We start from the raw sequence: 24,339 nt of genomic DNA on the forward strand, positions 1-24,339 counted from the left end.
CTTACGGTTTTCGGTTTTGGTTTCAGGTACTCGGTTTTCAAAAGAGGAGCTCGGGAAGATTGCAGTGCACACACCATAGTCAGTTAGCTTGGGAACGTTTGGCTCTGATACTGATGTTATGTTTTGATTTAATACTCTAGAAATTATGTTATGACTTATGATGCGATTTTTATAAATATGATTTAGTAATGTTTTAAAAGAAATTTTTAGTCGTTATTTTTGGGTCGTTGCAAGTTGGTATCAGAGCCTTGGTTTGAGGGATTCGGATGCACCTCCGGGTGTATCTGAACTCAAACTAAGGGAAAAATAAAAAGATTTTCAAAAAGGAAAAATGTTTTCAAATGGAATTTTGAAAATCACTTAGAAAGAAAAGAATTTTTAAACAAAGCGAAAAGGGTGTGGTGCATATAATCAGCCGAGCTCAAGTAAGTACTCCCAATTTACCCATACAAGTTATGTTATGATTATCAGTATCAGTTTTAGTTTCAATTTCAGTTCCAGCTTCAGTAGAACAACATGCTAGAATAGGACTAAGGATCTAGGATGATGCCTTATGTGCCTGCTTTATGTGTTCAGCTTGATAAGGATTTCATGCTAGTAATGAGTAGACAGTAACAGGATAGCCTGTGTAGGTTATGCCTGATAGTATGAGCTTAGCATTGTATGCTAGTGTAGTTTCTTGTTATGGAATAGTTTTGCCTGAGTATGTTTCCTTTATCCGAATGTTGCTTGCTTTGTGCTTTGTGGGACTCTGAGGATGGGAGTTAGCCATTAGGTGAATACGTCACATCACATGTGATCAGGGTTGAATAATCTCAGAGTGCTGGATTTGGCCCTACTGCGCAGCTCTCGTTTGAGTCTAACCGTTGTAGGGACGGGACTTTTACTCGAAGGATTATCCGAGCTTCATTGCATGTGATGGTATTCAAGTGGTGGCTAATTGGCATTACAAGGAGGCCTTTAGCAGCTGAGGACTGGTTGGGTAAAGTCAGAGGTCCCCTAGGGCAAGCCTAGGATGGGAGTAGCAGAGATCAGTAGAAGTGATTTGGTGGAGTTGAGGTAACTCTTGAGGAAAGTGCGGATAGATGTGGAAGGTAGTAGGGGCCCATACTACTGAAAGCAGAGGATCCGTACTCGATTCAAGAGGGGCCAAGACGAAACCAGGGAATGGTGGAGTGAGTGAGAAATCCCTCGGCAGTAGTGTAAATTGATCGGGAATTGTTATATTTTCAGCATGGTGACATTGCGCGAGCTACCAGTTAGCAGTTCAAGCATCGAGGAGGGATCTGGCTCGGGCTTTAGAGCCGAGCAGCTTGATGATCAGATGAGGGATTTCATTTCCGCAGAGATCACGCGCAACATCATTGATCAGACTCCAGTGATTTTCGGTCCGGTTAGAGAGGCCATTGTGGAGCTCATGGACCGTCATCTTGAGGCCTTTAAGGCCGGGATAGTTTCAGGACAGATTGGGGCTCGTCTAGGTCCCGAATCTTATGGAGTTCAGGGATCCATCAGGGAGGGAGATCCCATTTCTAGTTTCTGCCATCAGGGGACAGGAGTGAGTGGGGCACCCTGTCTCCAAGAGAGACCTCTGTATGATTGGATAGTTGAGGAAGTTTCGCGAGCCATTCGCGAGGATCTTCCCGACATGGTCATGAGGATCACTGATAGATTGATCGAGAGGCTCCAGGATTAGACAGCTGTTGTTCAGTCGGCGGGCAGGGAGTCGGAAAGGAAGAGGAAAGCGGATGAGACTCAGGTAGCCTCAGGTTCGGGTAAGAGGCCCAAGGGTTCGGATTTGAGGACGAGGAACTATCAGAACCGCAGTCGATGCGGGAAGTGTGGAAGGACGCACATGGGTGTGTGCAGGCGTAGAAATGGTGATGATTTGGGCTGTTTCAGATGCGGTCGAATGGGTCATATCAGCAGGGATTGTACTACTACCATTGCCCAGGGACTTGACCCGATATGTTTCCATTGCGGTCAGAGAGGCCACAAGAAGGCCCACTGTCCGAGTTTGTATACAGCAGGGCAGGTGCTAGCTCCTGCCCCTTGGACTTCGAAAGCCACCAGTGGACATCAGGGCCGGGCAAGGGCGCCTACGGCTCGGAGCCGAGTTTTCCGATAGATTTCAGCAGGGATTCGAGCTGCACTGAGTGATGGAGGTATGTATCTTTTGCTTTTCTGTCATCTATTATTGTTATGTTGCTGCATTATTATCAGTAAGCTTGAGTGTGGAGGTATTATATTACCTGCTAGTGGTCGAGTTTTATGCCATCTGCATACCTTGGAATTTGAATGGTGAAATGGAGGTCGTTCCCTCTAGATCAGGTTACTTCGAATACAGTAACTATACCATGTATGTGTAAGATACAGTAGTGCTTTACTACTTGCGGAGGGCGTTAGTCGAGTAATGATCAGTTATATTCTCAGTTGTGATAGTTCAGAGTTTTTAGTGGAGTAGCTAGTGGTCAGTAAGAAAGTGGGTTGGGGAGGTGCACCCCAAACGCAGATTCTCGGGATGTAGTCCCTAAAGCAATTACAGTTAAGGATCGAAGGGTGCTCAGTCAGATAGCAGGAAGGGTGCGGATCTGGTAAGAGTTAGTTGGAGTGCTGGCAAGGATAAACGTCGGCGGGCAGCATATCGCCCTTTTAATGAAAGGAAGGTTGGAAATCCTTCCGACCAGTGAGCAGTAAGGATCTAGTCTAATCCAAGTGGGGGAGAACCCTTCCAAGTATACAAGAATAAGAGCCACGTAGACTCAGAATGATTGCGCGGCCTCTGAAATGATTGTAGCACAGTGATCGATGGATTGAGGAGTTCAGATTTGGGAGTTCGAGGACCTTTCCAGCAGTTAGTTCATGTAATCGAGATGGTTAGAAGCTGGTTGAGAATCCAGGATTGGAGGACCACCTGTAGAGGCTCAAGTGAGTCGGAATGAGGATCCTGAGAACGGTTAGCAAGAGATGTCTTCGTATTGTAGCCAGTGGCAGAGTCAGCATGCAGGATTGCGTAGATTCAGGAGTTGGGAGTATGGAAACCTCCCAACAATAGCTTCTTGTATCCGGATTAGTAGACGGTTGGTTGGGGAACCAAGCCGAAGAGTTCCTCGATGAAGCACTAAGTATATCAAGGATATAAGATGTCGAGGATGATGCAGTATTCAAAGATTGAGGGCTGTTTTTGAGAAATCAAGATGAGGAATCACTAGCGAGACTAGGGATAGTCAGGATGTCCTCGGGATAGTAGTAGTAGTGTTGTAAGTATGCGGGGGTAGCCGTAGCATTCACTAGCAGTCAGGTAGTAGTAGTGTTGTAAGTCTGCGGGGGTAGCTGTAGCATTCACTAGCAGTCAGGTAGTAGTAGTGTTGTAAGTCTGCGGGGGTAGCCGTAGCATTCACTAGCAGTCAGATAGTAGTAATGGTGTTGTAAGTCTGCGGGGGTAGCCGTAGCATTCACTAGCAGCCGGATAGTGTTAGAAAGTTGTAAGTCCGCAAGCGTAGTCGCAGCCTTTATCAGATTGGTAGGTAGCATGAGCGCGTTGTTGGATGCAGGAAAGCAGTAGTACCCACCAGTTCGGGTGCAGTAGTGAGGATATGGGAATCCACGAGTTAGATTTTGGATTTCCCAAATGGTTCAGTTATGGTTAAGTCGGCGATTTGTCAGTAGATCGTCGCCTCAATTATGAGATCAGAGTAGTAGCGGACCGTTGGGGTTCGGGTATGTTAAGGGCTACCGCCAGTCTGGGAGCCATCATGTTGTTAGTCGTGGAATTGATGATGGCAGGAGGTGACGTATGGACCCGATCGGTTGGATCGGAAGGTTGCTTGAGCCACAGTGACAAGATAACTAGTGGAAACTAGTTCCAGAGGAATATTTCGTTCAGAATTCGTGGAAGCGACTAAGTAAGGAGTCCTTTGACTCCATAGTTGAGTTGGAACTCAGTGTTTCAGGTAGCTCAGTGTTTCAGCCAGTTCAGTGTTTCAGGCAGCTCAGTGTTTCAGTCAGTTCAGTGTCAGGCAGCTCAGTGTTTCAGTCAGTTCAGTGTTTCAGGCCGTTCAACGTTTCAGTCGGTTCAACGTTTCAGGCAGTTTAGAGTTTCATGCATGTTCAATATTTCAGGCAGTTCAGTGTTTGGAAAGTTTTTGAGTTTTGTACAGTATTAGTATTTGTGTTGGAATGCAAGTGCTGACGGTATAGTTGGTTGATTTGGAAATGGCAAGTCCCTCTCAGCAGGATCAGTCGATCCTTCTGCCAAGTATAAGTGATCTGTGCGGATAGCTAGGCTGGTAGCTTTTCTTTCAGGATGAAAGGCTCGAGTTACTAGGAGTTGAGTAATCAGATGGGATATTAGCAAGCTGGTTCCAGCAACATCGTTTCAGTATGAGTGGCAGAATGGATAGAACAGTTATAGAGAGTCGAAGTATCTTCAGGAATCGCTGGGAGCGACTAGGAGATTGCGATGGAGTGTAGTGACCAGTGGGAGTCCGGTAACCCAGATATCGGCAGATTAGTTAGATCTGGGTAGTCTCAGTGCATCCGGTAGGCGGATGAGGGGCAACAAGATTTTCAGTCAGAGGAAGTAGCGTAGAGGAAATTATAGAAAAGAGAAGGATTCAATATGTTCCAACAGTAGTGACCGGCACTGTGAGTGGCTGGAGTGATGGACAAAAGGGTGTTAGTTTCCCAGACAGAGAGTTGGAGGCAGTTCGCAGGACAGTTGGCCATAGCAAAATTCGAGGACGAAGTTTAGTTTAAGTGGGGGAGAGTTGTAACACCCGAAATCAGAAAGGTCAAGAAAGGAAAGGAAAAACCCTAAGTTGAAGAGGGTTGACTCGTTGAGTCCAGGGAGGAACTCGGCGAGTCGGAGCGGGATCCGGGTGTAAAGCAATTGACCGACTCGGCGAGTCGGCAAGTGGACTCGGCGAGTCAGGTCTGGATTTGGAAACCCTAATTTCGGGACTTGGTACCCTATTTAAGCATCTTATTCTCTTTCCCAGGGCTCAGTTGCGGCCTTATAGTCCAGAACCAGAAACCCTAAGCCTCCATTGTTGCTCATTCAAGTTTTCTTGCCATTTTGGGTGGTTTGAAGGAAGAAGGAAGAAGGCACACATTGGGGATTCAAGAATTGGCAGTAGATCCAGAGTTTGTGAGGTCTTCCAGAGCATTTGAAGGTAATGAGTCGTGACCTTCCCTCTTTTGCATATAGATCAACCTTTATCTTGGGATTTGGGGCTTTTAGGTCAAGTTCATGAACCATTTCGAGTTAGAAGCCCAGATCTGAAGCTGCTACTTCAGATCTATGTGTATCCTGGTCTAGAGAATTATAAAGCATCAGTCTATGGGTTGATTGTTGAGCCCTTTTGTCTTAAGCCCTAGTTTATGGTGAATGGTGCCTAGATCTCCTTCTCTACACGTAAAGTTTGCAACTTTACGTGGGGAATAGGCTTGGGAAGGGTAGATCTGCAGTATGGAGTCCATGCATGACTCAAAAGTCCTCTGCATGTATGGAGATCTGAATAGACTCGGCGAGTAGCTTGAAGATGAGAAGGAACTCGACGAGTGGGATGAACAGCTCGTCGAGTCGGATGAAGTTAAGCATGAACTCGGCGAGTTGGAAGAACAACTCGACGAGTTGGTTGAAGATTGCCTTGGGCTCGGCGAGTCTATTCTTGGACTCGGCGAGTCAGGTCGCGAAACCCCAAACCCTTCGAGTTGAAACTCGAATCAGTGAGTCGGGTGGAGACTCAGCGAGTTGGACAGGTCAGGACTCGGGAATAGTTGACTCGGCGAGTCAAGTCGCGAATAGAAAGACCCTGAGCATATGAACTCGGCGAGTAGGGTTGACCTGGAAGGTTGACTTTGACCAGGATTTTGACCTTGACCAAAGTTGACCTAGTTGACCTTTAGAGGTCAGTTGGACTAAGTGTTATATGGATATTGACAGCTCGGAGAGCTAGAGGAACAACGGTTTAGGAGATTGTCGAGTAGCAGCCAGAGGTTTATCAGCAGAGCTCAGCAGTTCAGGTGAGTTTCCTTCCAGTAGGAACGGGTCTAAGGCCACATTGCCGACCCGTTTAGCTAGTAGCAGTTTCCGGATTTTGATCTGATGCAGTATTTAGTATGTTTGATGCCTTCGTGGCTCAGACAGGAATTATGTGTTATGTGTTCCGGGCCACGGCCCGATGTAGTATGCAGTATATGTGTGTTCATGCTAGTTGATATGTTCATGCTATGTTCTATTCAGTTAGCCCGAACTTCGGTCCGATGCAGGGGACAAGGTCCCAGTTAGTCCGGACTTCGGTCCGATGCAGGGGGCAAGGCCCCAGTTAGTTCGGACTTCGGTCCGATGCAGGGGGCAAGGCCCCAGTTAGTCCGGACTTCGGTCCGATGCAGGGGACAAGGTCCCAGTTAGTCCGGACTTCGGTCCGATGCAGGGGGCAATGCCCCAGTTAGTCCGGACTTCGGTCCGATGCAGGGGACAAGGTCCCAGTTAGTCCGGACTTCGGTCCGATGCAGGGGGCAAGGCCCCAGTTAGCCCGGACTTCGGTCCGATGCAGTGGGCAAGGCCTAGTATGTGCCTTATATGTTATTGTGTGGAATGTGGTAGATTGGGGGAGCTCACTAAGCTTCGTGCTTACGGTTTTCGGTTTTGGTTTCAGGTACTCGGTTTTCAAAAGAGGAGCTCGGGAAGATTGCAGTGCACACACCATAGTCAGTTAGCCTGGGAACGTTTGGCTCTGATAATGATGTTATGTTTTGATTTAATACTCTAGAAATTATGTTATGACTTATGATGCGATTTTTATAAATATGATTTAGTAATGTTTTAAAAGAAATTTTTAGTCGTGATTTTTGGGTCGTTACAATTGGAAAGGATGAGTCTACACAGATTTTGAGGTAGTATAAGGCACCATTAGAGAGGATGAGTCTACATAAATTTTGAGGTGGTATAAGGCATCAACGGAAGCATGAGACGACGGTGATGGTATTCGTGTTTGACAGAGGTGTTGACGAACTCATACTTAGTCAGACAAATCTAGAATAAAAATGTCACCGAATATAATAAAAATCCATTGTAATCACTTATATCTAACTCGATCTAAGTAAGAAGTACAAAGAAAAGTCGTCAGAATCACAAAGCTGCCGATAGACCACCGGAGAGAATGAGTGTACACAAATATGTAGGTGGTATGGGGCAACGACAATAACAAGAGATGGCGATGGTTCGTGGTTGGTAGCGGTGCCGAAGGTAAGTCGCGGTGGTTTTGTAAACTGATGATAGATGGAGATAAGATAGATGTTTGTTTTTAGATGATGATTAAATATAGGATTATTAGATTTGAGATCTAAAATGCATCTTATTTATGATGTAACAATAACATTATGACAAAAATAACCTTAATGAAAAGGTTTCTAGATAGTTACTAACCTTAGTGGTTTTTATTTTATCTTTTCATTTTAGTAATAGTGTTTATTAGCTTATGTTGTATCCAAACATAGTTTAAATAAAATATATATTTTTTAAACTTTTCCAAAACCAAAATATAATAAGTTATGATATTTTATGTAATGATAAAATAACTTATCAAAAACTCATTTAATAACTCAATATAAATAAAAAATAATTTATCTAAATCTTTTAGTTAGGTTAATAAATGTTTATTAAATTTTCTTATCTAAACTTTTAAAATTGATTTGTACATATGCCCGATCGTAATAATTCAATAAACATTTCAAATAACCAATCGCAAACACGTTACAATGTATTTGGCAAACTAACGGTTGCTGTTAACTGAAACTTTTATACGAAGTGTTTAATAAAAGCAACTCTTAGTTTTTAAATATTTAAATATGTTACAACTTATAAAAAGTTCATGTTATCAAAGCTTTTGTTTAAATAAAAAGTCAAAAACTCATTCTACTAAATAAAGTTTTTTTTTTCTTAATTTTCTCGTAAAAAATAAAAGCTATCTAAAATTCAATGCCAAAATCGAAGAAAACATTTTCCATATAGAATAGTTAAGAAGGTAATTATGGCCTTATGGGTATGGGTATCTCTAATCTCTAAATGATAAATAGAGTGCAAGTATTATATCTCGACAACTTGCCGCACGCGTTTTTACTTTTTATTTTAAAACGGACGAAAATAATAATATTATATGGAGGTGAAGGCTGAAAGCTTTGAAACCATTGGCTCTTGCATCCTGTTTTTAATCAACCCATATTACTTGGGAGGCTGTTTCACTCATTCACTCTACTGTCTACATGCTTCGCATCTCTATATATTTATACCTCTACTTTCTTCCATTCTTCATCAATCACTTGTTCCACAAACATACTTTTCATTCAAACAAAACACCTACTTACTTCATCTAATTATTAAACATCTACAAGATCATTTAATTATGAGTTTCAGAAGCAGAGCATGGATGGTGGCCGGAACTGTCGGAGTTGTGGAAGCCCTCAAAGATCAAGGCTTTGCACGATGGAACACCACCATCAGGACCATCCACCACCACGCCAAGTCCAATCTCCGATCAATTTCTCAGACCAAGAAGTTGTCTTCGCCGGCGGTCATGGCTTCAGGCGGCGGCGTAGAAGAGAGGGCGAAGCAATCAGAGGAATCGTTGAGAAAAGTCATGTATTTGAGCTGTTGGGGTCCCAATTGATCAAACCCCTTGCAACTGTTATTGATTTTAGCCTTTTAGACACCAGATGAAATGTACATGTAATTATGCATTGTGTACAACGTTTATAATGAATATTGAAAATTGTTTATAATGAATATTGAAATGTACATGTAATTATGCATTGTGTACAACGTTTATAATGAATATTGAAAATTGTTTATGATCAAAGATGGTTTATGTATGAATTATGATATGATGTGATTTGCAATTTCAGTAGAAGAAATCGAATACTGTATATTTTGATCATCACTAATCGTTGATAAACCTAGCTACTGATGGCATGATTGGCATCTAAAAGAACATCAAGTTTATGAAAATGCAACCAATTCTTCTGAAATATAAATTATTAGTTATAAAAAAACATTTATTTGAGGCCTAAGAACTAATAATCCTGAAAAATCAAAACATTAAATATTAGATTTACTTTCTATATCAATGTTGAAAAATAAAAATTATTTTAACTTTTTATATCGCTTCACTTAAAACTAATCTGAAAACGGGATCTCTTACTCTGTATAAATATAAATATTAACTTATGGATTTTTAAATATACATGATATAATCAAAATGAAATCACGTTTGTCTTTCTATATTCTTCGTTTAGATTAGGGTGAGTATTTAGGCCTGTGGACCGGACCAGACCGTTTTTTTGGACCCCTAGGCCGGTTCACGGTTCTAGGATTTGATCAAAATCGTTCCGGTCCGGCCGGTTCCGGGCAAAAACCAGTTCTGTGAAACTCTTTAAACGAATAGATCTCATTCGTTTTAAGTCGGATTGACATACGGTATTTCCCAACATGTAATTTAAACAAAAATTGTATCAAACCCACAAACATGTTTCAACAAGTTGTATCATATGTATGTAAAGTTGTACTGGTCCAAATAGGTCCAAGAACCGAAAAACCCGGACTTGGACCCGAACATGGACTTGGACCCGGTAAGTTTCATCCGGTCCGGTCCACGGTCAACAATATTCTCAGAAAACGGTCCGGTACAAATGCTCACTCTTAGTTTACACATCTTCATTAAATTATTTCATTAGTAGTTATACTATACCATGGATTTTCAATTTCTTCCAACAATTTTATCATGTTTAAGTTTGGGATTGCTTGTTTGAAACTAACTTATATTTAGGGTAAATTACATGAATGATCCTTATGGTTTGGGAGTAATTTGTATGTTTGGTCTTTAAAATCTTTTTTTTTAGTTTGGACAGTCCCTTCTATATGTTTTGTTGTGTCATTAGTCCATGTCATACATAAAAAGATTACTTCATATTCATGTATATTTCCTTTTTAAATTAAATTATCATTTATTTATTATTTAGACAATAAAATACTATAAAATGTGACCCGTATTCCCTACCTCCACCTCTCATATTCTCTTTATGTTCGATCACAGGGAAACCATTTATGGTCACCACTACCACTAACTTTCGGTCACTATACAGGGAAACTACTTCTGGCCACCACCACCAATAACCTCCGGTCATTACCACCGTTACATATTAGAACCCTAAAAACAAAACAAAAACCATAGATCCAAACTAGACACATAACAAAAACCATAGATCTGATGAACAAATTACAAAGCAAAAAACCATAGATCTACAGTGATTTGATACATATTTTCATTATTTTTTTAAATCTGAGCATAAGTAAGCAACAAAGACATTAATTCTGAACTAGAAATCAGAAATCGAAATAAGATGAAACCTATAAATCAGAATTCAAAATCAAAATCAAAATGTTTGAAACCCCAACACTTTCATGCTGAAACACCGTCTGAAATGATTAATGAAGCAGATCACGTTTGAAGCCCGTCATGGTGCTCTCAGGTCATTGGTTCTCCATCAACCCTTTCATTGAATGTTCCCAATAGCAATAGCAATGAGCGAAGATTTCAAAAAGCCTATGAGAGAGGGAGACACACACAAGAGAGAGAGAGAGAGAGAGAGAGAATGAGAGAAAGAGATGGTGGTTGTTTCCAATATGCGTTTTGTTTTCTTAAACAAAATCATAGTCGTTTCAGAGAAATATCGTGGCTTTGAAGTGCAGATTGGGATTGATGGTGGCTTTAGAGTGGTTTCCGAAGAAGTAGAGAGGTGGTGGAGGATGTCGTCAGTCGACGATGTCTCTAGAATGCATATCGACACAATGTGAACGCTCGATGGTGGCCTTAGAGAGGCTTAGACAAAGTATAAAGGTGGTGAGGCATGGTCAGTGGCTTTGGAGAGGTTTCTGGACAGTGGTGGTAGCTTGGAAGTGGTTTCCGGCAGTGATGGGTTTGTTGGTCCATTTGGGTTTTTGAGTTTAAAGAAGTGGGACAATGTAGCCGATAAAAGATGGGGACCCACATGTATTTTCTATTTAATTTTTTTTTTATTTTAATCAAATAATCATAATAAAAATAATAATAATATGGTATAAATGTCATTTTAGGTCTATTACTATTAGGGACTAAGTACAAAACCAAAGCAAATTATATGGATAGTCCAAGTTAAAAAAATAAAATTAAGAATCAACCACGCAGATTACCTAAAAACCTTAAGGACTATTTGTGTAAACATGTGAACAACAGGGAACCATTTTGTTCTTTGCTTCTCTACCCTAGCTCTCCAACAAACTGGTTTTTCTTTTTCATAGAGTTAGGGAAATCATTAGATTCTTCTTCCTTCTTTCGATAACATATAACGGCCGAGAAATCCCCTTTAGAAAGACATGTGACAACTTGACCTCTAAGTAAGGACAGGAATGCTTGTGCCTAATCAAGCACCATAATCATGAAAAGCACCTGAATCGAGACCTAAAGCTGAACCGCTTGAAGGAACCTATTTCTGTTGTTAAAGTGAGTACGATTTTCAAGCTTTTTCCTTACTCTTACTAAAGCAGACACACACACAACTCTTTGTTTGACTTTTCACTGAAACCATTACATCTAAACATAAGGTAGGTGCTTTCACAACTCACTAAATGAGTTTATATGATGTAAAAACCAAGTTAAAAAAAACAAATACTTGCTTTAACTTAATCGATATCAAAGTAGATAATTTATCTTTTTAATGTTGGGTAATGATGTTTATATGTATAATGATAAAATAACTTAAAGAAAACACGTTATATAAGTCACTATATATATAAAAAAAAATCTTCTCAAAATCTTTTATAAAATCAATTATTATTTATAAAATCTTTCCATTCAAACAATTAATACTCGACAAAATTACATAACTAGTCCTTGTGGTTGACACAGTTAACCAACTCTGGTCCTTATGACAAATTTTGTGCATAGATGGTCCATGTGGTTTCAAAATTTTGCAAAGACAGTTCTTTTGGCTAACGGTGTTAACTTTTTCAGTTAAGTTACTTGTGAAATGACACATTTGCCCTTCCTCCTATAGAGACCATTTATGTATTTTGTTCGAGCGACATGGACCATTTATGTAACGTCATCTATTATTTATTATTATTTATATTTAATTTACTTATATTACTATGATTTAGATTTTTTTTACGTGATGTTCGAATATAGTGTTTAATATATATTTTTATATTTTTTTCAGTTACATTTTTTGATATTTTGTACATATAATTTCTTAATATTTTTTTCGAATACATTTATTAATTAATATTTCTTTTGACTTTTTGTTTGAATATATATTTTTTTTTACTTTTTGTTTGAATATTTTTTTAATGTTTTTTTTCTACAATTTGTTTGTTTGTATTTACTAAAGATTTCATAGTCACTATAATCATAATTCCTAACTTAATTCACTAACAATCATATATTTTTTTTGTTCTTTTAATAGATAAAGTTTTATAAGTATTATTTTATAATTCAAATATATAACGTAAGTATTATTTTATAATTCAAATATAAGGTTTTATAAGTATTATTTTATAACTATACAACATATATAAGTTTGTATAATTATTATTTTTGTAAAGCTTTTTATAAATATTTTTAATAAAAAAATGTAAAATTTTTTGTTAAACGTGAATATGATTAATATAAATTAGGTACACATAGGCTAACCTAAAACTGTCTCGTAGTCTTGGCGAGAACGCTTATGTCATTTCACATTGGAATTAACTTTAGTATGTTCGAGTTATTTAATTCTTTTAGACATTTTTTTTTCGATTAGCCTATATGTTCCGATTAGCCTATCTATATTAATCATATTCACATTTAACAAAGTTTTTTATATATTTAAAAAAAAATGTTTATAAAAAGATTTACAAAAATAATAATTATACAACCTTATATGTGTAAGTGAATTAAGATACGAATTATGACTATAGTGACCATGGAATCTTTAACAAATAAAAACAAACAAAATGTAAAAATATCATTAAAAGTATATTCGAACAAAACGTCAAAAAAATAGAAGAAATTTTTAAAGGAAAAAGTAAAAAAAAATATTAATAAATGTATTCGAATAAAACGTAAAAAAAATAAAAAAAAATACGAACAAAATAACAAAAAATACAAGCGAAAAAGTTAAAAAAAAATCAAGAGTTTATTCCAACAAAACGTCAAAAAAAAAATCTAAATCATAGAAATATAAATAAATTAAATAATAGATAATAAATAGTAGACAAAGTTACATAAATGGTTCCAGTGGCTGGAGCAAATTACATAAATGGTCCTTATGGCATGAAGGGCAAATGGGTTATTTCAAAAGGGACTTAACTGAAAAAGTTAATACCGTTAGTCAAAAGGACTGTCTTTATAAGATTTTGAAACCGCAGAGACCATCTACACTCAAAATTTGTCATAAATACCAAAGTTGATCAACTGTGTCAATCACAAAGACCATTTATGTAATTTTGTCTTAATACTCATTATTACAGTTTTGTTAAAGCTAAATAACTCAATAATCCATTCAAATAAAGAATCCAAAACACCGTACTCTCTCTGAAACATTTTACATATAAAATAGTTAAAAAGCTAATTATAGGTATTCTGTATACTAGTCTACTTAGGGGCTGTTTGGCAGAATCTGAACTTTTAAGCTCTGAATTTTTAAGAAGTCTGAATTTCTAAGAGGGTCTGAATTTTTAAGATCTGAAATTTTAATATACTGTTTGGTTGGAACCTTTGAATTGCTATGCTGAATTACAAAAATGACCATTTTACCCTTTGTATTATTTTTTGTTGAATTCAATGTTTATGTTTACAAAATACAATTCTCTAATAGGAAAAGGTGAAAGTAATGATGCTATAATAGATAAATCAATAAAAATACATTGCTATTTCTTATATTTAACACCATACAAAGTCCAAATTAAACACAAATCCAAAATACAACATAAATTCTTTCAAATCCATGAAAACATACAAATATCTTGGTGTGATCAACAAATCTATTAGAAAAAAAAGTGATCAGGAAAAACAACAACAAATGTTCAAGCTAAACAAATACATCCATACTTCTTCTCCATCATTACATGAAACATGCCCTTTAATAGCATCTCAATTTTTCTTTCCAACATTTCAACCTGCAATTGATAATTCAACAACAAAACAAATAAGCTCAATGGAAATATATACAATCATTAATGGATTAGAAAAAATGAAAAGGATTAGAAAAAATATCCCTGAAATTTGTACAAGTCCAGTTAATTCACATTCCAAAAGTGACACTAACATCTTGACAATTTAAGTACATAAACGAAACACCGACATTCAAAACCGATGCACAAAATAATGCATTCTATCACCATTTAAAACGGGACATCTTTTCACTTCTATAAAAGAAACAAAAATCCCTGAAATTTGTTTTCTCATATGCTTTGATAAACACCAAAAATCCCAAAAAACAACCCTCTAGACTCGATCAATCAACCAAAAACCCGGACAAATCCGAAGGAAGAGCACAACTCCAGAAAAACATCTCCAGATTTAAAAATTGAGTTTTAGGGCTTCTAATTTCAGAAAAAAAAAACTAAATAACAACCATCTATGAACAGATAATCGAATTTTAGGGCAAGAAAGAAAAACCTTATCTAGAACCGCTGGGAGGGAGAAGGGGCGATGGTATCAGAGTCGTTCTCGGGGTTGTCGACGTCAACGTCGGCGTCGCTGGGAGAAGGGGGTTGTGGCGTTGATGAAGTAGAAGGAAATGAAGCAGATGTTCCTGAAATGTTATAAGGGGCAAAAAGGAATACGCGTCTCATTTTTTTTTAATTCAGACATGGTTTCACATCTGAAAAATTAAGAGGTTTTTGATAAATTAAGAGGGTATTATTCAGATGCTACCAAACACACTAAATCTGAAAAATTAAGAGATTGCCTCTTAATTGTCTAATTAAGAGGCAAACTAACAGCTTGTTAGGCCATATATATCCACAACTTGGCGCACGTTTTTTTATTTTAAAAGCAACGAAAATAATTATATCTATATTTAAATATAAAAATATAAAGTAATAAAGTAACAGATATGGAAGTGAAAGCTTTGAAACCATTGGCTTTTGCCTCCTCTTTTTAATCACCCCATGAAACCTGGGAGGCTGAGAAGCTGTTTCGCTCTCTCTATTGTCTGTGTGCTTGTCATCTCTATTTATATCCTGCTTCTTGTATTTCCATTTTTCATCAACCACTTGTGCAACAAACATACTTTCCATTCAAACAAAACACCTACTTCATCTAAGTATTAAATATCTACAAGATCATTTAATTATGAGTTTCAGAAGCAGAGCATGGATGGTGGCCGGAGCTGTCGGAGTGGTTGAAGCCCTCAAAGATCAAGGCTTTGCACGATGGAACACCACCATCAGGACCATCCACCACCACGCCAAGTCCAATCTCCGATCAATCGCCCAGGCCAAAATCTTGACTTCGCCGGCGGCTATGGCTTCTAGCAGAGACGTGGAAGAGAAGGCAAAACAATCAGAAGAATCATTGAGAAAAGTAATGTACTTGAGCTGTTGGGGTCCAAATTAATCTATGAATGCGTGAAAGGTTATACATCGAGATTCTGGATCTAGATTCGAAGTGTCTGGAGATATTTCAAACAAACCAGTAGATGAAGGGTTTAGTCGGTGGAATTGCAGCACCCAACACCATGAGATCGACGTACAAACTTGCGATAAATTTGAGTCCACATCGCCATTTGTTTGATGAGTTCGAGTTTGTATTTGTTAACATCGAAACTCTATAGAAAGGCGGATAGGAATATATTGTTGAGAGATGCTTTTGATGTAAACACTTACCCTCTTTTCCACAAGTACAAATACACTACTAGTTTATGAGTTATCATATACCCAATATATTGTTTCATATTTATAATATATATATGATATGATATGGGTACATACTCAATAGTCAATACGCATATGAAAGAAGCAAACCTTCATCAGCAAGACCAATCAATTATCCATACTGTAATTAAGTAATCACAGGAACCCTACACGAAAAATAATGCATGAACAAATTGCAAAAACAGAAATATTCGAAACAGATTTGAAGATTTGGACTATTATATATTTTAGTAAGAAGGATGTGTAATAACTAATAAATCCACCACTCATAAACATTGAAGAAAAAGGCTAAAACCACGTTATCAGCTGCGTCGATATCGACCCACGTGTCTTGAAAGGGACAAATGTCAGATGTAGATTGGAGTGATTCTGTACCCTAGAAAAAATAGTATTAGGTATTCTACGTGGCCCAAATACATAAAATTGAAGAAACCTGTTGGCAGTTTATTGGTTGCCATCGATCATGACTCACCTCGAGTGAGATTCATCATTCCAAGAAGGCCACATGAATGCATCTAGCTATGCTACTCATGTGCTGCTCCCTCAAAACCACCTTATTTTAACCCCCACTCTATAAATAAATAACTCTTCCCATCAGAAAATCGCAACACGACGAGTCTACAACTCATAACCAGAATTCACAGTTTCTCGCTCACAAAATGACTTCTCTAAACCGTGTATGGATGGCCGCCGGCGTAGCTGTTGCAAATGGACATACAGATCAAGGCTACAAACTTAAATCCCTCCTCATCAACTCCTTCCGACATGGCAAGAAGGCCTTCACCTCCGATTTTCGTCCATTTTCCAGCCTTCTACGATCAAACGTCGGTGTTGGAGACTGGAAGACAACACAGTCTGATGAGTCTCTCCGGCAAGTCATGTACTTCAACTGCTGGGGCTAAAGCTGAGGATTGGTTTGTGTACTGTGATTGGGAGGCTTTCTCGACGGATGAGCAATCGATGATGCGAGTTAACTCCTGGTTTTTGGATTTGTTATTTGGATTGAGTCGTAAAATGGATCATTTCCTAAGCGAGTTAAGTCCTGGTGTTGTAAGTATCATTGGCTCTTGTTACCAAGACAATGTAAAAACAATTGAAGCAAATGTTTACTTTTCTTATGGAACTTGGTATTGTTGTCCTTTACTTGTTGATTTTTATGATTGAACAAATTATCTCAAATTCTAAAAATTAACATTGTAACTACATAAAAAGCTATTAAAAAAAAGTCAAATATTCTTATTTCAAGTTTCAACCTATCATTTTCTCTTATAATTTATTTTGTTCATCTACCTATTAATCATTATATAAATATCAAAATAAACCGAAAATTTCACCGAGACAATTATTTCAATTGATCTAGCGTCATTATAGGATCAGTTTTCTAATCGAAAAATCGAACTAGAATCGGATTGGTTAGACCATCTACAATGGGGGTTGTAAGAGAGTTTAATAGAATAAATATGAATATAATATAAAGGAGAGAGAATATGGAGTTGAATGGCTTTGCAATGGTCTAATAAAATTGTAATGAAAATTTATGAGTTTTTTAAGAGTTGAAGTGAATGTATACATTCTCTTTCCTACTTGCCATTTCATACAACTCTCAATGAGTTTAAACCATTGGATATGACCTTAGAATTAATTAGTAGTATTCGGTCCGATTATCGGTTCCCCATTCAATCCTTAATTGGTTTTCGATTATTTCGGTTCCAATCAGGCTCGGACCAGTTTACATCAATACGCCATTGTTCTTAAGCATAGAATATGTTTTGGGGTACCCAACCTCCTTCTAAGACGTTTAGTTTTGTTGGATAGGGAATGACAGAAGATTAAGAGACAAAATTAATAAGTTATATATCTTATTAATTTATATGAAAACGAAGATATATAAAAACAAACAATAGATAAATAGTTAATTCTCAAAAAAGAACTCACTACAACAAAAAGGGCATTATCGATTGTCAAAACCGTCGGTGATCCGTCGCTAACAGACCCAAATGTGTTGATATATTCTTCTCAGTAATTGTTTGTAATGGATTTCTGGCAACTACGGAAATTTTAGCGACAAACTTTTCCGTCAATAAATAGCAACTTACCATTGACGAAAATATTTCTGCAACGGATTTCTGAAGTAATGTGTTTGCAACATATTACAGACGAAATAACTCATTAACGGATTACCGGTGGTATATCAAAATACTCACTAACGGATTACCATCAAATTTTTGCATTATAAAAACAATTTATATATATACATGAAATCCATATTTTAAAACTAACAAATATAAAAGTAAAAATGTTCTGTTATAATATAAACAGGCTGTTAATGCGGAAAAACATAAAAGAACAACCATGCGAACACCATGATATAAAATGGAAAATCCGAATCAGAAAAAATCACTATGAAAACGACATTCTTATTAAGATATCACATTGCTAATAAATCTCCAAGGAATAAACGAGAGAAAGAAGATGTTCGAATAAATAAGTAAGACATCTAGAAGACTTTATATAATAGTCTTATAAAAAGTCATAAACAACTCTAAAACCCATATAAATAGGAAACATTTCTAAATAAATATGAGGTGTTATAATCTAATAATAACTCCTATATATAATATAAGACAATTAACAAAGGGTTTGGAACATATTCAACAAACTCCCTGTTAAGATACCGAGCAATGTGATACCATCTCTGTCACACCCCTACCCAACCTTTGACGGAAACACCGAGTAGTGTGACGGTATAAAGAGCGCCAACCCTAATAACTTGTTCTTCTTTTATCTTTGTGAAAAGCTTGTTTGAGTTATAACATGTTCTTCTTTTATCTTTTATTCTATTATTTTTCATTTAGAATTTTGTAGGATTGATTAAATGATCACGACTTTTAATGTTTTAAGTTCTTAGACACAATGAAGAAAAGAACATAAATTTCATCGATTTTGTATGTCACGTGATTAAGGAAGAATAGTAAAAAAGATACCATGATTAGTTTTGATATAAATGGAACAAAACTACATTGTTTGGATGGTTCTATATATAAGCTTAGGTATATGACAACCATATATTCCCTAAGCCCATATATATATATATATATATATATATATATATATATATATATATATATATATATATATATATATATATATATATATAGAACTAGGTTCAGGTGTTCAAAGTAATTATTGTGTGATTGTATGCATAAATGTGGGCCAATCAAAATTAAATAATTAAATAAATAAATAAGGGTAATTTAGTAATTTGATTAGTAACTTCCAAAAATAATCCCTATAATCATGGTATTGACTTTTAACCTAATTTCTCCATGTTTATATTAAACTCATTTTTTTTTCTTTAGTCGCTCAATCTCCATCGATTACAAGCCCTAGCCGATGATACAAAGTCGTCGCCACCATCGTCTGCCCCAAACACTTTAATACTGGCTTGAATCCAGCAATCTAGAAGAAACTCCGTTCAAACGACGAGAACCACGACGGAGAGAACATTAACGACACATCATGATTCGAGATTCGAGATTTCTACTTGTAGTACTGTTGGTAATGCGAGAGAACACGAGCGATCAAATCACAGAGATGTTCATCATTGGAGCGATGAGCAGAAGTTCGTAAATTCGCTCAAAGCTCATCCAGGTAATGTTCCTGACGAACCAACCATCCTTGGAAAAAAATTCTCGAACTCTCTTTCACTTGTGACAACTGTTCTTCGAGATTTGGGCGACATTTTGAAATCACCGGAATTTTTTTGATTTGAGCGAAGGAAATTTATATGATTACGTTGGTTATATGTTTGGTGGAATCTTAAGCAAAATTATTGTTTAATAAAAGTCACTGTGATGACCAATTATCTGAAGCACACACATATAATCAACAAAAATCATTATTTAGACAAACATTAATTTTTACACAGTTATACTGTGAACACATTCTTATCAAACCATTTGAAAAACATAAATTTTAATTAAAGAGAATAGAGAAGACAATGATACAGTGAGGTAATTATCTCTTTTTCAATTTGATTTTCAAATAAGAGAATGTGTATGCTTATCAAAATCGTATGCATGTTTTAATTATGATATATCATGGATTTTTTGAAACTGTTTAAGGTAAATTTCTTTTTCTTTGTTATTATACCTTTTTACTTAATCTTCAAATGAGTTTTTTTTTTTTTTTTTTTTTTTTTTTTTTTTTTTTAAATTTGATTTGATTTCAATATATAGAATAGATGTTTGGGTTGATTGTTTGACAAAATGATATTTCTTTGTTTATAGTATTCTATCAGAAAAGAATGGTTTTTTTATAATAATCATGAACATATTCTGTTAAAATTCCCCAAAGTAATATAATTATTGGTAAATGAATTTCAACTCTATCAGAATGGAACCACGAATTCCAATTATGTTGGAATGGAATATGGATATTTTCTCACTAATTTGTTCATTGGATTTGTTTCTACAGAAGTCTGATGCTTGAAGAACGGACCACAAAATTTGAACGACGCCTCTTATCAACATTATTCTTTTAGACATAACAAAAGTCATGTCTTTGTTAGATTTTGATGTTTTTTTTCCAGATTTGAATTTTTTTTAGTTTTATTCTTTAACAATAAATGTAATTTAGCAATTGTTACATGTATTCTTTAAGAATTAATGTAATTTTTGTTTTAAATCTTCAATTGATGGTTCGAGAATTTTTTTATTCTAAAAAAAATTAAAGTCATGATCAAGAAATATGTTCAAGAATATTTTTATTACTTTATGCTTCAAAAATATTTTTATTTTTGAACACACTCAAACATATTTTGTTAGAATTTCCGAATTAAAAACCTAATAATTCATACAATCGGATTTTTTTAAATTAATAGAATCTATGATCCCTTAAAATATGCGAATTTCCTTTATTAAATCTATATTAATTGACTAAAATACCCTTCTAGTTAAATTAGATGATATTTTTCAATTATATTTAATTCAATAATATGTATTAATCACTTTCTTAAAATAAGTAAAATGATTGGACCATATTTATGCATACAATAACACAATAATTACTTTGAATATAATAACCTTAAAATAGGGTTAGGTTATTGTGTTCTAACTATCTATTGGTAGGATTAATTCTGAACCAATCATTTTAGTTATTTTAAGAAAGTAATTAATGAATATTACATGTTGAATATATAATGAGTATTAATTAAACATTCAACATTTAATATGCATTAATTATTTTTTTTAAAATAACTAAAATGATTAGTCCAGAATCAATCATACATGCACACAATAGATGCTAGAAACATTTGAACCTAACTCTCTCTCTCTCTCTCTCTCTCTCTCTCTCTCTATATATATATATATATATATATATATATATATATATATATATATATATATATATATATATAGAGAGAGAGAGAGAGAGAGAGTTTGGAGGTTGGTTTCAGATGAAAAACTAAGAAGTAAGCACCTCTATTTATAGTGATAGTGCAAGCCGGGCACTCTCCTGTACGGCGTACACTTGCTTCGTGGCCCATCCAACTCTTGCCACGTGTCACCCTTCTGGTGGTCCATGTTTCCAAATTTTTGATGAATCTGGGTCAGATGTGCGTAACGGGCATGACGCGCACATTGACACCCACCCTTAAATCCTTTTTAAAAATTCATATATTCTTCATATGAACTTTGTTTCTTACCCTCTTTATATATTTGTGTATCTCTTTCCTAGAACTACAACTTTCTTTAGGTTGCATCTTCGGATTTAACTTTCATTTTTAACCTATATTTTTAGATTTTATAAAAATTGTATCTTTTTCATAGGACTTCTGTTTTTGCCCTTCTTTATTCTCAAGTTCTTATCTCATGTTCTACTAAAAATTTCCTTTATGGAGAGATATGGGAGACTCCAGTATATAGAGATTCGTAAGGGACCATGAAACATCGATGTGATATACGCTAATATTATTTGAATAAATGTGGGCTAATTAGGAGGGTTCCCTTCCTTTATTTGATTTTTATTTCCATTTCTTTCTCTTTTCTTCATTTTTAAATTGGAGAACTTCTGACTATCTTATATATATGTAACAACTACCCCTCCTCCTTTAGCCACCCTATGTCCCTACTTTCCTACCCCACCACTAATCATCATTGCAGGCGATCATATCTCTAACAACGGCTCCTCCTTCTCTACATATTTGATATGTGCCCTCACAAGATCTGCTCCTCCGCCTCTATCACCCCTCACCAAATGCGATCATCTACCTATATGGTATACCATTCGGTAAATTTGCCCCTCCGAGTATTAAATCCATTAGTTCTAATCTTTTTACGTTTTGATTTTAATTTGGAAATTTAGCCTTTTATTTTGATTTAATATTTTTTTCGAATTGGAAACAAAATAATGTATTTCACTTTTTTATTTATTAATTTTGCTTTGAATTTATTTTTAAATTTCTCCAATAAATAAAAATTTGTTAGGGTTTGACGAACAACGACGATAGATGGTGGTGTTGACGGATATGTTGATGCCAAGATTGAAGGAAAAAGTGATGGAGTCGGCGGTGGTACATAGTGGTGGTGGTAGGCGTTGGAAAAAAAAACAAAAATTTTAAAAATAAAACTCATTATTTATTTAGTAATAATAAATATTCTAAAAAGCATATAACATAAATATAGAAAAAAAAAAGGCAAAATAAGATCATTATAGCTTTTTTCTTTATGAGTATTTAATAGACTTTTGCAGACGGTAACAACGGTAAAAGAGGGAAAAACAAATAGATAGTTAATGAATTTGTCAAACATAAGGAGCATTGTTGTCAATTTTTAAAAACTAAAACCAAACCCAAAAAGACGTCTACTACAAGGACTAAAAGTGTAACTTGAAGTGTAACTTGACGTCTACTACTAAAAGGACTAAAAGTGTAACTTGCTATTTATTATTTGAAAATTGATAACATTATTCGCTTTAAAACCAGTGGTTTTGCCACCTGTTTTTTACGCCATAAAAAGTGGGAGGCTGTTTGACTGTTTCACTCTACTGTCTATGTGCTTGGCTTCTCTATTTATATCCTACTTATGGTTTTTCTGTTCATTCATCGATCACTTGTGCAACAAACATACTTTCGTTTCAAACAAAAAACCCATTTCGTCTAATTTTTAACAATCTTCAAGATTTAATCATGAGTTTCAGAAGCAGAGCATGGATGGTTGCCGGAACTGTCGGAGTGGTTGAAGCCCTCAAAGATCAAGGCTTTGCACGATGGAACACCACCATCAGGGCATTCCACCACCACGCCAAGTCCAATCTCCGATCAATTTCTCAGATCAAGAAGCTATCTTCGCCGGCAGCCATGAGTTCAGGCGGAAGCTTAGAAGAAAGGGCGCAGCAATCAGATGAATCGTTGAGAAAAGTCATGTATTTGAGCTGTTGGGGTCCCAATTGATCAAACCCCTTGCAACTGTTATTGATTTTAGCGTTTTAGACACCAGATGAAATGTACATGTAATTAGGCATTGTGTACAACGTTTATAATGAATTGTAAATCGATTCTGATCAAAGATGGTTTATGTATGAATTATGAATTTATGATATGATGTGATTTGCAATTTCAGTAGAAGAAATAAAGTAGTGTATATTTTGATAAATCTAGCTACTGATGTAGTTGTGGAACAATAGTAAAATGTCATGGCATCTAAAAGAAACATCATGTTTATGAAAATGCAACCCATTTTTCTCAAATATAAATTACTAGTTTATAATCTTTGGAAACCACGGTTACAAAATAAATTAAATTTTCAAAGTAAAAATTCATAAATTATTTATCAATTACTTTAAATAAATCATCAATTATAAGATATATCAAAATTTTAAATTTATTATAACTTTAAATTTAAAATATAATTAGAAAAAATAAATTTGAATTTTGAAAGATCACCTAATATATATGTCTTTAACATGTGACATGATATTAGTGAGGAATTATATTATAGATTTATAGTGACACATGTCAAATGAAGATTAAAACTATTCATTTATTAGAATAAGGATTAGTTACCTGAAAATTACTAATATTTATCATATATTTAAGTAGTTATACTATATATTATTAGTTACCTAAAAACCCATTCATTAAATTGCTTCATTAGTGGTTATACTATACAATATTTTTAATTTCTTCCAAGAATTTTATCATATTTAAGTTAGTTTGGGAATGCTTATTAAACTAACTTATATTTATCAGCCAAATAGCTTTTTAGTTTTTGTGATTTCAAAACGGAGTTAAAAAACAAATATTTGGTTTAACTTAATTTATTTTTTAATGTTTGGTAATGATGTTTATATGTATAATGATAGAATAATTTAAAGAAAACTCA

At 35.5% G+C, this 24,339-nt stretch overlaps 3 protein-coding genes across 3 annotated transcripts; all 3 read left to right on the forward strand.

Moving 5' to 3' along the window:
* The first annotated feature begins 8,213 nt into the window (after nucleotides 1-8,213).
* Nucleotides 8,214-8,788, forward strand: LOC145094438 (uncharacterized). Its single transcript, XM_079032638.1, has one exon. The coding sequence runs from the start codon at nucleotides 8,409-8,411 to the stop codon at nucleotides 8,670-8,672; it is 264 nt and encodes an 87-aa protein (XP_078888764.1). The 5' UTR covers nucleotides 8,214-8,408; the 3' UTR covers nucleotides 8,673-8,788.
* Nucleotides 8,789-15,162: 6,374 nt separating this feature from the next.
* On the forward strand, nucleotides 15,163-15,955 carry LOC145092299 (uncharacterized). Its single transcript, XM_079030225.1, has one exon. The coding sequence runs from the start codon at nucleotides 15,375-15,377 to the stop codon at nucleotides 15,636-15,638; it is 264 nt and encodes an 87-aa protein (XP_078886351.1). The 5' UTR covers nucleotides 15,163-15,374; the 3' UTR covers nucleotides 15,639-15,955.
* Nucleotides 15,956-16,614: 659 nt separating this feature from the next.
* On the forward strand, nucleotides 16,615-23,408 carry LOC145095270 (uncharacterized). The gene is made up of 2 exons (XM_079033181.1): nucleotides 16,615-16,835; nucleotides 23,156-23,408. The coding sequence occupies exons 1-2, from the start codon at nucleotides 16,615-16,617 to the stop codon at nucleotides 23,406-23,408; spliced, it is 474 nt and encodes a 157-aa protein (XP_078889307.1).
* Nucleotides 23,409-24,339: the final 931 nt, after the last annotated feature.

The sequence above is a fragment of the Lactuca serriola genome, chromosome 3 (assembly GCF_051521515.1).
Source record: "Lactuca serriola cultivar US96UC23 chromosome 3, Lser_US96UC23_V15, whole genome shotgun sequence".
Lineage (NCBI taxonomy): Eukaryota > Viridiplantae > Streptophyta > Magnoliopsida > Asterales > Asteraceae > Lactuca > Lactuca serriola.

What these genes read in the sequence shown, in the direction of transcription:
- LOC145094438 (XM_079032638.1), top strand. Translation starts at nt 8,409, where the DNA reads ATGAGTTTCAGAAGCAGAGCATGGATGGTGGCCGGAACTGTCGGAGTT.
- LOC145092299 (XM_079030225.1), top strand. Translation starts at nt 15,375, where the DNA reads ATGAGTTTCAGAAGCAGAGCATGGATGGTGGCCGGAGCTGTCGGAGTG.
- LOC145095270 (XM_079033181.1), top strand. Translation starts at nt 16,615, where the DNA reads ATGACTTCTCTAAACCGTGTATGGATGGCCGCCGGCGTAGCTGTTGCA. An exon ending in GAGTCTCTCCGGCAAGTCAT is followed by an intron (nt 16,836 to 23,155) that starts GTACTTCAACTG and finishes CATGAGTTTCAG; the next exon opens with AAGCAGAGCATGGATGGTTG.